This window comes from Meles meles, chromosome 21, assembly GCF_922984935.1.
Source record: "Meles meles chromosome 21, mMelMel3.1 paternal haplotype, whole genome shotgun sequence".
Lineage (NCBI taxonomy): Eukaryota > Metazoa > Chordata > Mammalia > Carnivora > Mustelidae > Meles > Meles meles.
Genome location: NC_060086.1, coordinates 29,796,099 through 29,813,762, shown reverse-complemented (window position 1 = coordinate 29,813,762; position 17,664 = coordinate 29,796,099). Strand labels below are relative to the sequence as shown.

The 17,664-nt window shown below is 44.9% G+C and overlaps 2 protein-coding genes across 3 annotated transcripts in view; both read right to left on the bottom strand.

Annotated features, from left to right (window-relative positions):
- Nucleotides 1-795: 795 nt before the first annotated feature.
- On the bottom strand, nt 796-9,465 carry COQ7 (coenzyme Q7, hydroxylase). The gene is made up of 6 exons (XM_045993841.1): nt 9,315-9,465; nt 4,597-4,775; nt 3,049-3,163; nt 2,183-2,322; nt 1,428-1,496; nt 796-1,012 (listed from the first exon to the last, which is right to left on the bottom strand). Exons 1-6 carry the CDS (start codon nt 9,385-9,387, stop codon nt 935-937), a joined length of 654 nt encoding a protein of 217 aa, XP_045849797.1. The 5' UTR covers nt 9,388-9,465; the 3' UTR covers nt 796-934.
- A 4,012-nt stretch (nt 9,466-13,477) lies between these two features.
- The window catches only part of TMC7 (transmembrane channel like 7), a 55,369-nt gene continuing 51,182 nt past the window's right edge, over nt 13,478-17,664 (bottom strand). Inside the window, exons 14-15 of one of the 2 annotated variants that reach the window (XM_045993840.1) lie at nt 16,574-16,652; nt 13,478-15,545 (exon numbers count right to left, since the gene is read on the bottom strand). In XM_045993840.1, coding sequence (XP_045849796.1) covers nt 15,535-15,545; nt 16,574-16,652 — 90 coding nt within the window. In that variant the 3' untranslated portion in view covers nt 13,478-15,534. The remainder of the gene's footprint in view (nt 15,546-16,573; nt 16,653-17,664) is intronic. The other variant, XM_045993839.1, reaches the window with a different exon arrangement.

Sequence of the window (17,664 nt, the reverse complement as noted above, 5' to 3'; positions counted from 1 at the left end):
TCTGGCATGTTGAAATCCAGAGGAGAGGAGGAACAGCTAACGAGGCCACTGGAAACAATGGCAGACTTCATTGAAGGATTTGACTTAATTGAAGGATTTGACAGTCTGGCTTTGTCGCTCTTCAACAACTTCGTGTTTTAAATTACCTTTGGTTATAAGTGAACTCAAAATTTTTATTCTTAAAGATTTCTGTTGGGGCACCTGGTGGCTCAGTGGGTTGAGGCCTCTGCCTTCGGCTCGGGTCATGTTCTCAGGGTCCTGGGATCGGGCCCCACGTCGGGCTCTCTGCTCTGCGGGAGGCCTGCTTCCTCCTCTCTCTCTGTCTCTGCCTGCTGTTCTGCCTGCTTGTGATCTCTGTGTGTCAAATTAAAAAAAAAAAAAAATCTTAAAAAGATTTCTGTTATTTGGGGGTTACTTAGGTGGCTCAGTCGGTTGAGCGTCGGACTCTTGGTTTCGGCTCAGGTCACGATCTCAGGGTCCTGAGATAAAGCCCCACGGTGTGCTGCACTGGGTTCTGAGCTCAGCTGGGAGTCTGCTTGGAGATTCTCTCCTCCTGCCCCCGCTACCCCAAAACACATGCACATTCTCACACTCTTTCTTTCTCCAAGATAAAAAAAAAAAAAAAAAGATTTCCATTATTTTCTTAACGATTCATTCTTGATGTTTTACAAAAAAATTAACCATGGACCAAACAAGGACTGGCTTCGTCTGTTGTAACTGGAACTTGGTGAACGATCAGCCTTCTGGCATAAAGCAGCACAGGAAAAAAATAAAAAACAACACTAGAGAGTTTTATTAACGAAAAAACAAAAACCTCTTGAAGTTTATTAACAAAATTCATATAACGATAACGATAATTGCACATTTCCTTTTCTGCCAACGCTACTCGTTTAGTCACTGTCATCTTTTATAAACAGGGGAAAGTGGACATACTTTAAAATCTTTCTGATAAATATATCGCCACGCTGCATCCCGCCTGGATGAGGCTCTTCAAGACGGTGTATGCTGGAGCCTGTTAAAAATGACAATAAGCAAACAAAAGAAACATGTTCCACGTTCACTTATAGCAGTAAGACATGTCCTGGTATGGCCGGGCTGGAACACTCTGGGTAAGACATAAATCTAACAAACTCTTTTAATTCACGAGGTTGGGATGGTTCCATAACTGCCAGAACACCGGAATCTAGTTTCTCATCGGGAAGGGGAAAGAAGTTGCCGGGGGAGATGATGAGGGAAGGAGGAGGAAATAAGATTCCCAGCTGGGAGCACGGATTTGCTTGCCTTCTGTCAAAGCAGTATATTGGTTTGCTTTCTTAGGTGGTTACTTAGAAATCTATTTCTCTGGAAACGAAAACCCTCCCGCCCCTTAATCTTCCTAATAAGGTATTCAAAGCAGTGCCACGAAATAGTAAAGGGAGGCCCCCTACCAGTTGTGCATCATGTTCAAGGCCTATGTCATGGTGCTCCAGCTCTTCATCCCGAAATTTCCTTATTACCTGGTTAAATACAAAGAAATCAGAGCAAGTCAGCATCCAACTCTTCCCCTGTCCAGTCATCTTCTGGAGGCTAAAGCCTCCTATTACCGCCTAAGACAGGGGTAGGCAAACTTTTCCTATAAAAGGTCAGAGAGTCAGTACTTTAAGCTCCACAGGCTGTATGGTTCTCTTCACAACTACTCAACGCTGCCAGTATATGGGGAACAGCAGCCACAGACATGTAAGCAGATGGGTGTGGCGCTGTTCCAACAAAACAATTTAGAGAAACAGGTGGTCTGCTCCAGACCGGGGTTTACCAACCCCCAACTTAGACTTAAAAAAAAAATTAAAGTTCCCTTATCTGCTGTAGAAAATTGCCTGAAGATACCCATTAGCTCATTTATTTAATCTGAAGAGTCTGTGCTTGCATTTGCTCAGCAGCTATCAATGATCCAGAAGTGGAGAATAAAAGCGTGGGCTCAGGAGACACAGCTTCTGGTCCCAACTCTGCCTGAGACAGGGCTGGATCACAGCTGTGACCAGCGCCCATGGCTTCGGCTTTCTGTTCTTCTTGCCTTAAGAATGAGGCACGGTCCTAGGTTTCTATAGCCTGTCATTCCCTACCTTTCTATTTTATTCCTTCTTATCAAGTTGCATATCTACCCTTTTCTCCCTTATTGGCCTCTTGCCAGAGTATATTCAAATACCTGAAGAAGTTCCGTGTATTTTTCTGGCTCCTTCTCCATCAGCGTCCTGATCTGGTTGTTATAGTGATGTGCTATGGACTCTTCCACAGCCACAGTGCAGGCCATTGCTCCCTCCTTCCCAAGCAGGGCGGTTCCCGCACCTGGAATGGAAGAGCAGGAAAGGATAGACCTGATACCACACTGGGGAGGGAGATCATGTCAGGTCCGGGTTCATCAACCTCAACACTACGGGCTCTGGGGCTGGATAATTCCTTGTGGGGGCTGTCCTGAGCATCGTAGGCCACTTGGTAGCACCCCTAGCCTCTACCCACTACACGCCAGCAGAAGCCCTGGTCGTGACAATCAAAAATGTCTCCAGACACTGCCAAGTATCCTTAGGAGCCTTACCTCAGTGAGAACCCCTGTGTTAGGTGGTACCAGGTCACATGGTGAAATCCTGAATCACAGAATAGGAATACTATTCTCTTTTCAGGGCTCTTCTGAACCTTCTGCTTATGGCAAGAAGAAAGTCTTCATTTGGGGTGAGTGTGTCTTTGATTCTCTTTTAACACTTACTCTTCTCTCTTCTTTAAGAGCGTGCTATCTCAGGTTTCGAACCTTTGGCAGGGATTATCACCTGGCTACACCTGAATTGCTCTACCTTTTTTCCTCCTCTGTTGTAGTTATTTTTATTATACCTTCTATTTATAAAAGTATTGATTTAAATAAATACTTAAATAAATTTAAGCAAAAAAAGTCCATTTGGCTTTTAAAAAAACTAAGGAAATTAGAAGGTTATAAGGAAAGAATTATGGAATTGGTACCTTAACAATTTAATTGTGCCAGATCCCTAAGCCCACGTTAAGTTCTTCTGGACAGACACATACCCAGTGCAAACCCCACCACGTTCCAAAAGGGCATCAGAATCGTCGGCCGCACCCTGAATGCAACCATCAACTCGTTGAACTTTTTCAAGTGGTCCTTTTCTTGATCCCACATTTTCTGTAAAAAACATAACAATAAAGACATTTGAGTATCACACAGAGGCCACGTGCTGTATACCAGGCAAGCTACATGTCTTGTCCATGGCAGGGGAAAGGAAGCAAAATGGACCTGGAACAAATAAATGAGAACTGCTATTTCCCCCATTCCCCTTGAATCACTGGAGGAAAAAAAACGAAACATCAGACTAAAAAGCACTGCGGATACAGAGAGGGCCAACGAACCAAGAGAAGAGCCTCTCTCTCAATTCCCATTAAGTGGGCCCAAACCTTGGTTCCAGCAGAAGTTCTCGGACCTGCACAGCCTATTAAGGGGCAGGGTCCACACTAACGAGAAATGAGACATTCAGCCCACTCCGACAGCAGGAGGGCAGTGTATCGCCTATTGTGTCATTTCCTTCTCTGCTGCTAGAAAGCAAGTATCATTTACATCAAAGGAAAAGGGATAATGATAAAAGAGCTAACACTTACATGCACTCCTAAGTGCCAGGTGCCATCAAACAGCTTTAAGAAGGCAACTCATGGGGCACCTGGGTGGTTCAGTGGCTTAAAGCCTCAGCCTTCAGCTCAGGTCATGGTCTCAGGGTCCTGGGATCGAGGGCCACATCAGGCTCTCTGCTCAGCGGGGAGCCTACTTCCCTCTCTCTCTCTCTCTGCCTGCCTCTCTGCCTACTTGTGATCTCTGTCTGTCAAGTAAAATAAATAAAAATCTTAAAAAAAAAAAAAAGAAGGCAACTCATTTAATCTGCGCCAAACTATTATTGTTATCATCCCCATTATACAGATAGAGGAAGTGAGGCACAGAGAGACTAAGTAACTTGTCCAAGAACTCAGAGCAGGCAATTTGACTTGTGCTGAGTGTCTACTGCATGCCAGACACGGTATTAGCTGCTCTATGCCATTTCATTTACTCCTCACCAAAACCCAATGAGGTAGATGTTATTAGCTCATTTTGTAGATATGGATATGGAAATGGAGACACAGAGAGGTCATGTAACTTCCCCAAGGTCAGTCACACAGGCAGGAGGTGGAAGAAAGCTGGAATGTGAACCTGGGTCCTTGTGATTACAAAGTCCAGGCCCCTCCCTCTGCCTCTCAGTATAAGATACAAAATATCCCCACTTGCGATGGGATCACACCCTCTCAACAACAGGTGCTCTCACCTAATGCAATGACTCTTAACCATTTTTTACCCACAACACGATGAAATTTTAATACCTCATATATACCACATATCCGTTTATGTACTACATGTCTGTCTGTGCTTTATACATAAAAAGAATAATACACTTTTCACTCCCATGCTCCCACCCTAATAGTCAATTTTTGCTCTCCTTTGCAAATGCATGACGTAATGTGATTCATGACTCTAAGGCCTCTGGATCCCCACGCTGCTCAGTAAGACCAGGCTGAGAGGGACAATGAAGTACCCACCTGAATGACTGGCCCAACACTGGTCCGGCCCAGGACGGCCATCTGTCCTGCATAGATTCGGTTCGCTCCATATTCACCTGCGTGATCCACCCGGATTATTCGATCCACAGCTGCCCGATCGATACTGTCTAAGGTCATTCCTGAACTGGAAAACCTGACACTGATTCTTCCTCCATAAGCTGCAATGCAAATGTTTATTCTTTATTACTCTCGGGTAAAAGAGATGTTTCCTTCTACAGGAAGAAGAAAGAGGCACCTCAGAACAAAGGTCACAGATAAGTTCCCCGTAAGTATCATATATGCCCATAAATGCATTCTGTTTAACCTGCAGTGTTTTGTTTTATTTTGTTTTTAAAGCAAGCTATATGCAGGGCACCTGGGTGGCTCAGTTGGTTGGGCGGCTGCCTTCGCCTCAGGTCGTGAACCCAGCGTCCTGGGATGGAGCCACACATCAGGGTCCCTGCTCAGCCGGGAGCCTGTTTCTCCCTCTCCCTCTGCCACTGCCCCTGCTGGTGCTCTCCTGTTCTCTCTCTGTCAAATAAATAAATAATCTTTAAAAATAAAAAATAAAAATAAATAGAGTAGGCTCTACGCCCAACATGGGTTTGAACTTACGACCCTGAGATCAAGAAACACATGTTCTGTCTGAGCAGGCCAGGCATCCCCCACCTTTTTTTAAAGTGAATTAGTTACCAACACTTAAAACGTATTTTTTACCTAAAGATATGGATTTCTGGCTTCACATGAAGCATAAAAAGATCTGGAAATACTGAACCTGGCTTTTCAGCAGGCAGCTGACATGGCAGTGAGACATGTATTTGATCTACCCTCCAGGCCTGCTCTGTTCCCACTCCTGGCTGCACCAAACCTCCTAGGGAGCTTTCAAAACCAGGATGCTCCTCCCTATTCAATCTTGGGGTGGATTTTTTTAAAAGCTCTATGCACGAATCTTTTCTGCAGCCAAGGTTGAGAGCTACAGATTTAAGTTCTCTCAAGGGGCGCCTGGGTGGCTCAGTGGTTTAAGCCGCTGCCTTCGGCTCGGGTCATGATCTCAGGGTCCTGGGATCGAGCCCCGCATCGGGCTCTCTGCTTGGCAGGGAGCCTGCTTCCCTCTCACTCTCTCTGCCTGCCTCTCTGCCTACTTGTGATCTCTCTCTGTCAAATAAATAAATAAAATCTTTAAGTTCTCTCAAAATGCCCGGAGCATGTGATTTGGAGAATAAGCCTTAGAGCTTAGTTTTGATATTGTTATGGTACATTATCAATTCAACTCAACTCTTCTCTTCAAAATGTAAATTCTTCAGGACGGATTAAATTTTGTCTTTTAAAAAATCTCCTAGTAGTAACCTTGATTGTATTCTCTGAGCTTTGCATTAAGGCATCCCCAGAGTTTTTCCCCTAAGAGTTTTACAATGTGTTTAGGTATATAAGGGGTTATCAGCTCATTAAGCAGATATGAACAGAGACCCAGCGAGGCCAGTCAGTTTGTAATGTGAATTGTGACGTGTATTTGGTATCACCCTGAGGATGTGTTTCAAGGCTCTTAAGCACGACTACCAGATCTTTAATACAGACTTCTTTTCATTTAACCTAACTTCTACACCCTGAAAATGTGTGGAAAACTTAATAGTACATCTGTAGGGTTTTCATTAAAAGGCTTGAGTGCTTTGGACACAAGGTGATGGGGCAGGCTGGATAAAATTTGGGGTGGTTCTGCATTTGAACTTTTCGACCAGGTTCAACCAGGGTTTTAAATGGCTCACTAAACAAAGGAGCACGGACATGGGGGTCTGAAATACAGTGACCTAGCTTTGAGCCATTCCTCTGCATGACCTACTCCATCTCACTGAACATATCTGATTCAAGAAACTGACAGAGAGGGACCTGGATGGCTCAGTCATTGAGTGTCTGCCTTCAGCGCAGGTCCTGGAATCGAGCCCCGCATCTGGATCCTTGCTCGGCAGGCTCCTTGCTTGGTGGGAAGCCTGCTTCTCCTTCTCCCACTCCTCTTGCTTGTGTTCCCTCTTTTACTGTCTCTCTCTCTTCTGTCAAATAAGTAAATACAATCTTTAAGAAAAAGAAAAGAAAAGAAACTGATGGAATCCAGGAAATGGACACCAACAATTGGATGGAGTCCAAGTTCTGCTAGGTATAATGTACCACTCAGATCTGTGCCATAACACAGGAGGTCACTCTGGTCATGACCATGTTTTTATATGGAGAACAATTTGGCACATTTGACAAAGGCAAGGTAGCCTGTCCCAAGTTGTTGCCTCCAACTCCAAGGACTTGTGCTCCCACTAACCTGGCCTCCTTGCAGAAAGAGGACTCCTACGAATTGAAATTGAAAATGACGAGCTGGCCCTATTTCTCAAGATAATCTTGTTTGCTTCTTTTTTCATTTGTTACTCCCATCTAAAAACATGTTAATGGGAAAGACAACCGAGTACTCATTAAAAAACCCAAAAAACAAAAAACACAACATTTAAGGAGAAATAGCAAGGGCTGAGTACACAGGATGAGTTCAAACACACAGCTTCTAATGGGCAGGACTGTATTTCTATTAAAAACATACTACGGGGGCACCTGGGTGGCTCAGATGGTTAAGCACCTGCCTTCAGCTTAGGTCGTGACCTTTAGGTCCTGGGATCAAGCCCCACATTTGGCTTCCTGCTCATCGGGGAGTCTGATTCTTCCTCTGGCTCTCTCCCATTCATGCTCTCTCTCAAATGAATAAATAAAATCTGAAAACAAAACAAAACATACTACACAGTTCCCTAGTACTGCCACCACTTTTCCAGATTCCAGCACCTAATAATGATTTTTTTGTTGGGTGTGTGGAAGACCGGGTCTTGAAATGCATGCCATCTACATTTTCACGATCTCTGCACGGTGTCCTTAAGAAGTATGGGATGGTTGGGGCGTCTGGCTCACTCAGTCAGTAGAGCATGAGACTCTTGATCTTGGGGTTGTGGGTTTAAGCCCCACAGTGGAGGCAGAGATTACTGATTACTTAAAAATATATATAATAAAATCTTAAAAAGAAAGAAAATGTGTTTCTTGTCTCTAACAGTAACCTTGGACAAATCAGAATCACCATTACTTACAAATAAAATTGGCAGTAATAATCAGGTTATTTCTTTCTTTTTTTTTTTTATTTTATTTATTTGACAGAGAGAAATCACAACTAGGCAGAGAGGCAGGCAGAGAGAGGAGGAAGCAGCCTCCCCACTGAGCAGAGAGCCCGATGTGGGGCTCGATCCCAGGACACTGGGATCATGACCTGAGCCGAAGGCAGAGGCACTGAGCCACCCAGGCACCCCATCAGGTTATTTCTTTTTTAAGGAAACATGTAATAGTAACACCTTTCTTAGTTATCATAAAGATAAAATGAGACACAGGAAGCAAAGTAACTTTATAAGTGAAAAAGAATGATTCTTAATCTGTTATGCTCATTGGCTCAACAAAGGGGAATTAAGTCACGTTTAACAATCCTCCGAGTTTTGCCTGCACTGTCACACATTTTAAATTTGAGTAAAATAAAGTTGAGGCCAGTGCTAGAAGCTCTCAAATACATCATTTTACGTTAGTGCTTTCCCAAACTGTGAAACACCTAACAATGATGATACCTAGGAGATTTTAAATGGTATATGGGAAGATCTTAAGTGGTTTATGAACATGCATTAAATACACCCATGTAGTAAGAGTTACTCTCTTTTAAATCTTTCTCAATTCCTCTGATACCATTAAAGAGAATGTCTCAGTTAATAAATACATTCCTAATACTTGCTAATCTCCCTCTCCCTGTCCCCCTTTTTTTTAAACCATAAAGAGGGTTTGGGGTTCAGGCCTTGGTAGACAATCTAATACAATTTACTAATTTGTTTTCAGCACGTTTTTTTAAATTACTCTATTAGGGGCAAGCAATACTGGTTTTCCGCTTTTACCAAGAGTATGTAATTTCCCTGAAATTACTTAATTTAAAAATGGAACACGGCTGCAGAAAAAGTACATTTAGTAATCAAAAGTACAAGTTGTTATTTCTAAAGGGCAAAAATCTTCAGGTTCACGAATGCTTAACTTTTGGAGAAAAAGACCTCACACCAATTTTCTGACGCAGCTCTGATGAAAAAAGGATAGGAGAAGGACCGGGGATGGGAGACGGACCCATCTCCCTATTCCAATTACTGTGCTTCTCAAACTTAATGAAAGTCATTCGAAGGTCTTGGTAAAATGCAGACAAACCGACGTGTAAATCAGGGGTGGGACCTCTGAACCTGCACTTCTAACAAGCCCACGCCGCTGGTCTCGTGACCACACTGTGCCTATGGAGGCCCTGAGCAAAGGCTACGATAACACCCGCAGGACACCGAACGTTCAAGGTCGCCACCTGTACTCAGCCTGGAATGCCGACCACACCTGCAGAGACAGCCCGTTATAGGTGTGCCATTACGTCATTCCCCAACACACCGACCCTGAGCTGACACTTCCGAGCGTCCCTGCTGAACACCACGCCCCTCCCGCCCTGCATTCTACCCACGCACTACGGGACGCACCCCGCCTATCAGCGCCCCGAGGTTCACGCCTCGAAGTCGCTCTCCGTCGCAGCCTTATGACGTCTACGAACGGGCCCCCGTGACCTCTCCGGTGCAGGCCACATGCTAAAATTCCCTGGCCCGTCGGTTCAGCGCGCGACCTCGGCCGTCCTCCTACTTTACCTGAGTAAGGCCGCAGGGCGCCCGTGCGCAGCTGCCACAGGGAACGACCCGCCGCCGCCGTGGCGCAGCCCATTGCTGTGACAAGATAACCGCTCCAATGCGCGAGGCGGGCTAAACGTGGTTTCAGCGCAGACTGATGACGCAGAGCAGACGGAGGACAGACACTGCGTGCCCTCGCATCGGTGGACACGCCCCTAGGCCCCTGATTCCATTCGACTGGCTGGGAGGGGCAAGTGGAGGGATGTTATTGGACATGATCCCCATCAATCACTCAGGTGACCAAAGGTGGTAAAAGAGACTTAGGCTGCTAGAGAGTTGAGGATGCTGACTGAATTGCTCTTCCCAAGATCCTGCCAGGGTAAATTCCTGGGGAAAAGGATCGTGAAGGGATTCTTTACTGGCACAGCCATTGTATTTTTTGCTTTACCAACAGGAAGGAGAGTTTTCTCTGTGTGTATCCTACATTGGTTTTAAAACAGTAGAAATTACATGTTGAAATTAAACTCACCACATGGTTAAAAGCGTCTCTAGGTGGTGAGGCTAACATCCGACGGCGGTTTCAATGTTTTCTGGTTTTAAGTTTTGTCCAAAAATATGTGGTTCTGGGTTTTTTTGTCCACTTTTTTATTGGTATTCATTTTGGTGCAAATTGTTTTGGATGTGGGATGGGCTGGGGAGAGGACTTTCCACTTATAACAAATGTACCTCTCTGAGGGGGGATGCTGAGAATGAGGATGACTATGCACGTGGGGGGCAAAGGGTATACGGTATATATCGCTACCTTCTCAATTTTTCTGATTTCCGAAACAGCTAAAGTTTTGTTGTGTATTTTTAAAATAATGCATATCCACTGATACAGCAAACCTTCAAGGGATCTGTCCAATAGAAATAATTTTGCAGGAGCACCTGGTTGGCTCAGTCGTTAAGCGTCTCCCTTGGCTTGGGTCGTGCGGTCCTAGGGTCTTGGAATGGAGGCCCATGTTGGGCTCCCTGCTTAGTGGGAAGCCTGCCTCTGCCTCTCCCTCTCCCCCTGTAAGTAGGTAGGTAGGTAGGTAGGTAGGTAGGAAGGAAAGAAGGAAGGAAGGAAGGGACGTGTTCCTGGGTGGCTCAGTCGGTTAAGTGGCTGCATTTGGCTGAGGTCATGATCCTGGGGTCGTGTGGTCGAGTCCTGTATCCAGCTCCCTGCTCATGGGAGAGCCTGCTTCTCCTTCTCCCTCTGCGTGCCACTTTGCCTACTTGTGCTATCTCTCTGTCAAATGGGTGAATAAATTCTTAAAAAAAAAAAAAAGAAAAGAAAAAGAATTTTTCAAATGTGTAGGATATATATATGAAAGGAAAAAATCAAAGATGCATATCTGGAAGAATATAGAACAAAACATTTAATATTGGTAACTTTAGAGGGTTGGGATTGTGAGAAGGGGCTGTTCACTTTCTACTTCACACCCTTATTATATCTTTTTTCCAAATTACTATAAAATATTTAATATACTATAAAATAATGGAAGGTGCTAGTTATTTTCAAACTACTCTAACAAACTACAAATAACAAGCTATGGAATAGTTTCTAAAATCCAAATACTTAGTGAAAGCAAGGATGATGTAACAATGTCATGTAAAGCTACTGAGAGTATAAGCTTCTCAAAGGCCCAGAGTGTTCTTTCTAAACCTTCATCGTAATTCCACTTCTAGGTCTCTGTCCCTAAAAAGAAAATATGTTAACAAAAATTTATAGATGTCCCAGTTATTGTCAGGAAAATTTGAAAACAAAATGTTAAGCAGCAAAGGAATGTTCAAAATTAAGACCCATCTGGATGAGGTTATATTATGTAGCCCACTGAAATGTTTATAAAGAACTTTTGAAGAAACACAGTAAGCGAAAAAGAAATGAGAATACCAACATTTTTTTTCTTTCTTTTCATCCCATCCTTCCTCCCTCTGTGCTCTTTCTTTTTTTTTTAAGATTTTATTTATGTATTTGACAGACAGATCACAAGTAGGCAGAAAGGCAGGCAGAGAGAGAGAGAGGGAAACAGGCTCCCCAGTGAGCAGAGAGCCTGACACGGGGCCTGATCCCAGGACCCTGGGATCATGACCCAAGCCGAAGGCGGAGGCTTTAACCCACTGAGACACCCAGGAACCCCTCCTCTGTGCTCTTTATCTGAAAAGGAATTTGGCTCAAAGATTAACAGTGACTGTTCATAAATGGTGTTTATATGTGATTTTTTAATTTTCTTCTCTGTAGCTTTCAGTGTCCCCTGTATTTTCTGTAATACAAAGTATTTCTAAAATGGGAAAACAAAATTTCAAAAAGAAAAACACATATTAGGTGTGCCTGGGTGGCTCAGTTGGTTAAGCGACTGCCTTCAGCTCAGATTATGATCCTGGAGTCCTGGGATCGAGTCCCACATCCAGCTCCCAGCTTTGCAGGGAGTCTGCTTCTCCTTCTGACCTTCTACCCTCTCATGCTCTTACTCGCTTCCTCTCAAATAAATAAAATCTTTTTTTTTTTTAAGATTTTATTTATTTATTTGACAGACAGAGATCACAAGTAGGCAGGGAGGAAGGCAGAGAGAGAGGAGGAAGCAGGTTCTCTGCAGAGCAGAGAGCCCGATGTGGGGCTCGATCCCAGGACCCTGGGATCATGACCTGAGCCGAAGGCAGAGGCCTTAACCCACTGAGCCACCTAGGCGCCCCTCAAATAAATAAAATCTTAAAAAAGAAAAAAGAACAGGGCACCTAGGTGGTTCAGTGGGTTAAAGCCTCTGTCTTCGGCTCGGGTCATGATCCCAAGAGTCCTGGGATCAAGCCCCACATCGGGCTCTCTGCTCAGCCGGGAGCCTGCTTCCTCCTCTCTCTCAGTCTGCCTCTCTGCCTACTTGTGATCTCTGTCTGTCAAATAAATAAATAAATCTTTTAAAAAAGAAAGAGAAGAAAACACATATTAGTCCCTAATTCCATTCTCAAGCATAAAAGTAAATATATGTATTATTTTCCATTTAAAGATAAGGGAATTTCATCTGGGTGAAGACACCTGTACAAAATAATACAATTAAGCAAGTAGCAAACCCATCCCAGGTCCCATGTACCCCATGCATTGGAGAGAAAATATACCAGATGGAATTTACTAACAAAGCCATACACTATATAAAGAAGATACATCCAGAAATCCTATCTTCCTAAGGATCAGACCTTGCAGCTCCACTCTGGCCAAATTAATTCCTTCCTTCATCATTATTTACTCGTGACTAGCTGCAATCAGATACTGCCAAATAAAAACTTGCCTAACTGGATTCTTCTCTTTGCTGGGATGAGAATATTTTGTGATTTCAAGAATATGGAAACCTGCCTTGATAAAGAACAAGAACCTGTTCTTTAGGAGAATGGGGCAGAACAGAGAAACAGAGACAGGCTTGGCCCTGGACTTCTAAAATTCCAGCTCCCCCTGTTTGTAACAGGAGGAGGGATGGGAAGCAGCTTTGGTGAGTTGCAAACAAAAGTATCTAGCAAGGGGTTAACCCTTGCACACTGATACAATGGAATGCTGTGTATTAAAAAGAATTACATGGCTACTTATATGGAAAGATCTTCAAGATGTTATTAAGGGGGAAAAAGGGAGAAGCTCAGAAATACGTATTTCATATATTCAACCACACACATATGTATCTGTTTGAACATGTACTATGATTTTCTGGGAGAATAAAATAAACATCATTAGCAGGGGTTCCCTCTGGAGGTCGGGTGTGGGAAGGGGAGTGCTTGAAATTGTTTTATGTCTTTTAAGTTTAAAATATACACATATGGGGTGCCTGGGTAGCTCAGTGGGTTGAGGCCTCTGCCTTCGGCTCAAGTCGTGATCTCGGGGTCCTGGGATCGAGCCCTGTGTCAGGCTGCTCAGCGGGGAGCCTGCCTCCTCCCACCCCCTCTGCCTGCCTCTCTGCCTACTTGTGATCTCTGTCAAAAAAATAAATGAAAATTTAAAAAATAATAATAATAAATAAAATAAAATATACACAATATACCTCTCCTTGGATTCAGCAGAGCCAAGGAGTCTTAAAATCACTCATCTGATGGATTGCATTAAACACTTGTTTGATTCTAGGAAAAGGCAAAGAGCGACTTTACCAAATTCCATGATCACTTGATTGCTGACAAGAAACCTCCATCAATTCCAATATGCAGAAACACATTTTAAAACTTTCAAGATACTGTTTAATCAGTAGTCATAAGGCACATTTGTTAGACCTGCGCTTCAACAATTACAAAGACATCACCTGAAGTTATTAAAGTTATCAAAATATATAAAAACATTCAAGTAGGAGGTATGCAAACCAGCAGCATTTAACCAAAACAAAGATATTAGCATAAATCAGTATCAATTTTATAACAGGGAAAGAAGGGAGCTTCCATCTCACACATTTACACACACACACACACACACACACACACACCTTGACCTCAGAAGCATGGTAAAGGCAAAAACATCTCTCTAAGTGTGCTTGGCAAAAATGCCAACAATTCGATTTTTTTCAAGCAAGGACAGAGTGAACTTTTGGTTATTCAAAATTCCATGATACTCGTTATTAGCTTGAAAAGCTCATCGGTCTCACAGGTACATAAATATCCAGTGTTAATGCTAACTTCGGAGAAGAGCCAGAAAATGATCAGGCAAAGGGGCAAATACACAGAAATGAGTGCCGCGGCAAGCTCGCTCTGCTTCTTGGAGCAAGGAATCGGTCATTTTTGAGTAATGGAGGGTAGGGGTGATGGCGGGAAATACTGTTAGCAGCAGCTTTCTAAAACATGTGCCCGTTTTAAACTCCAGGCTACTCCCTAGGAAAAGCTTTTGAGCTAGTGAAGGGAAGGGAAACAACAGAAGAAAGGCTCACACAGTCTGTTACAAAACTAAGTACTTTGGAAAAGATCCTGAAGACGTTAAGACAAGAACTGATTATGTGAAACAATAATTTAGGCTTATATTAAAAGGTTCAGAGCTATCAATTTTGGGTAAGCTTATGATGAGGTATTTACTGCACCTTTTTTTTTTTTCCTGTAACGGAAACCCTGAAGCAATACTCTGCATATTTTGTAAAATATAAAAGAGCCCTTAAAATATGGATATGTGCCTTGAAGATGCCAGCGTTCAATGTACTCCGGGTCACTGGCATAGGCTGGTCTGAGGCTGGGACCCACAGCCCTCCAGCGCTCCTGCACATAAACCCCGTGCTCCGTGCATGTCCTCACGGGCCCTTGCCAGCCTGGCTCCGAAGCGTGTAGTATCCTTCAGAGATGGGGTCCTCGGTGCAGCGAGGGAAATGGCAGTTTGGAAGACTTGAAAGACAAACTTTGCCTCTTAGTTTTGATGACCCAGGGCCCTCTGCTAAGTCTCAGATCTCGGGGCCAGGATGGACCCAGCACCATAGAGGCAGTTTCCGCATAAGCACGAAGGCTGCAGCAAAATGCCCCAGGAGCTAAGACATCAAGATCCTCAACCCACAGCCACTCCCCGCCTCCTAAAGCTTCATCCAGGCTATCAGACACTGCTTACTGACGCAACAGGAATGGCTTTTCTCTCTCATATTACTACCAGGTAGCTGGGATCGCATACCCATCCTCTCCATGTTTCCAACCTCTGTTTCAAACATCCCAAAATTCGAGGATTTCTCTTTATGGGAAAAAAAAAATCGGGTCTCATTTTAAGTCTAAAGGGTTACTACTTCTGAAGGAACACTTCTCAGCCTAAACCCCCAGAACCTGGTTGCAAAGGTACTAGCCCAGCTTCATAACCGGGTGACTGCCACAGTGAGCCATAAAAGACCACACAAATGAGCTTTTTGAAAAATATAAAAGGACTCTCCTCCTGAGTTTTTGTCCTGACAGCTTAAACGGCTTAATAAGTCAGTTTTGGGGGAGAGTCACCAAGCTGCTGGTCTACAGGCAAACACTTGGGTTCAAACCAGGCTGCTTTTTCTAAGTCACGAGAGCCCTCCACAGGGGCCAGGTACCAAAAACACTGCCGCCGCACCTGCGTGAAGAGAGCCGCCTTCAGGAAAGAGCTGAACTCCAGAAAAATATATTTTACAAGTTCCGCTCCAAACCCAGGTGGACTGTGTAGGCTTGGCCGGTCACAAGGTCAGCTTACGAGCAGGATCCTCATTGCCAATCCGGTCGATTCTTCATATCCTTCTGGGCTTCTGTTAGTTTCTGGATCAGGTAACGCTTGTCACGACTTTCCTAAAGATAGAAATTGGCACAAGAGCACATTCAGTATATTTGGAAACAAATGTCTTCATTTCAACCTAATCAATTACCCGTCAGACTTGGGGTTAAGGATCCCAACCCCTGGATGGTGGTAACGGCCTCCTCTGGTCTGCCTCTTGCCTTCTTACCCCTCCACAGCCTCTTGTCCACAGAGGAGCCAATAGTCTTTAAAAAATATACGTCAGACGGACGGGGCGCCTGGATGGTACAGTCAATTGAGAGTCTAACTCCCGGTTTCCGCTGGGGTTGTGATCTCAGGGTCGTGAGACTGAGCCCCAAGTCGGGATCCACACTCACTGTGGCATCTGCTTGATATTCTCTCTCAAAATCTACCCCACACTGGCTCACACACACGCTCTCTAAATAGGTAAATAATCTTAAAAAGAAATGTACATCAGACTGCTACTGTGATTGGTTTCCCACCACACTCAGAATTAAACCCAAACTTATCACCAGAGCCCTCACACTGTGCTGTGACCCCAGCTGACAATCCAGCATCATCTTGACTCTCTGGATCCCTGGGAGTGGCCTCGCTGTCCCCTCTGCCTGTTACTCTCACCCCCGAGGCCTCCCACAATGGGCTCCTCGTCCTTCAAGTCTCAGCTCCAACGTCACCTCCTCCAAGAGGCCCTCCATGACCACCATCTAGAGTCTCAGAGGGCCGTTCCTCACCTAACTCTCCCGTCCGTGTTATCTTCACAGAGGCTCCCACTACTGGAATTCATGGTTTCTCTGTAACTATTCAGCAGTCTCTCTCCCTCTGTCACCACTGTATCCCCGCACAGTATGAGGGGCAGGCAGTGACCACTGTACACACTGAAGGCATGGACAAGCCCATGACTGTGTGAAGATGGAGAAGGTCTGGCCCCAGCGCCGTTCTGGGAAGCAGTGGTGAGCCGCGCCACGGCATTCCATCCCCTCCGCGGGGAAAGCGCCACTCTCCTTTAGGTGTCCTGGGTAGATGTCCCCAGCCATGACCCTCTGGACCTGCTCTTCCTTACCAGGGACAGCTGCTCTCGGAGCTGGACCACCACCCGCTTGTGCGCTCCGGCCAGGGCGATGAAGTAAAACATGATGAGGCTGTAACACAAGGAAGCGGTCACTAGGGAGTCTGTGCCAGCTGAAGGGCTGCTGGATAAACAACCCGGTCCATTTTGCCCAGAACAGGTTCACTTCTGTTAGGAAGAGAAAGTAAGGAGAGAGAGAGGGAGGGAGGGATGGACAGACAGGTGGAGGGGAAGGAAGGAAGGAAGAGAGGGAAGGAGGGAGGAAGGAAAAATCTGGGATGTGACATTCTGGGTTCAAGCCCCCACACTGGTGTAGAGATTACTTAAAAAAAAAAAAAAAAAGGATGGGAGGGAGGGAGGAAGGAAGGAAAGGATCTCTCCTAAGCAGAGGACATAAGAAACAGCCCCAGAGGGGTATTTAGTTAGCAGTGGTAGTAGAGACTGATTCATGCCTTGCTTTTTAAGTCAATATTAAAAGTTGTTGTTGTTCCCCTGGCACACACGGTATGACAGGAAAAGAGGAGGAGATGGTCCAGACGGCTGAGTATGGAAGGAATTGGCTGTGGATCATCACTTCCCCGGCCCCCGCTTCCTCATCTACAATGAGGATAACACAGTAAAACCCGGGGACAACAAGCCTATATAATAGATCTTTGAATAAAAGCAACTGGCTGTTGGCTCCTGTCTTCGGTGTGGTCCCAGATCTCAGAATGGGGGTGGCTGAAGTTAGTATCTTTGGGGAGAGGGGCATGTGGAGTGGAGGGCGAGCCTCCAGGAAAACAGCAGGCAACCTCGTTCCATTCCAAGAAGGGGAGGAGGTTTCCTGTCTAATCTCCCCAGATAGGGCTGAGGAAGTAATGGAATTGCTCATATCAATGATACTCTTCTGGAACACACTGTGGCCACAAGGCAAGAATGGCCACATCAGGCAACTGCCACCAGATGGTGCCAGCCAAGCCATAGCTTGGGGTCAAACCGCCTAGGACAGAGTAGCTGGATCCTGAGGTACTCAGAATCCCAGGCTGACTGTCTGCATAGCTTCCCCAAGCCATTTTATTAATCTCTATCAAAGGTATCCTGCCTTT

Excerpts from the sequence above, each read along its gene's own strand:
- COQ7 (XM_045993841.1), bottom strand. The coding sequence starts at position 9,387 with ATGGGCTGCGCCACGGCGGCGGCGGGTCGTTCCCTGTGGCAGCTGCGC. Across the intron at positions 4,776-9,314 it reads CGCCCTGCGGCCTTACTCAG|CTTATGGAGGAAGAATCAGT; the intron begins GTAAAGTAGGAG and ends TTTGCATTGCAG. Across the intron at positions 1,013-1,427 it reads TTGAACATGATGCACAACTG|GCTCCAGCATACACCGTCTT; the intron begins GTAGGGGGCCTC and ends CATTTTTAACAG.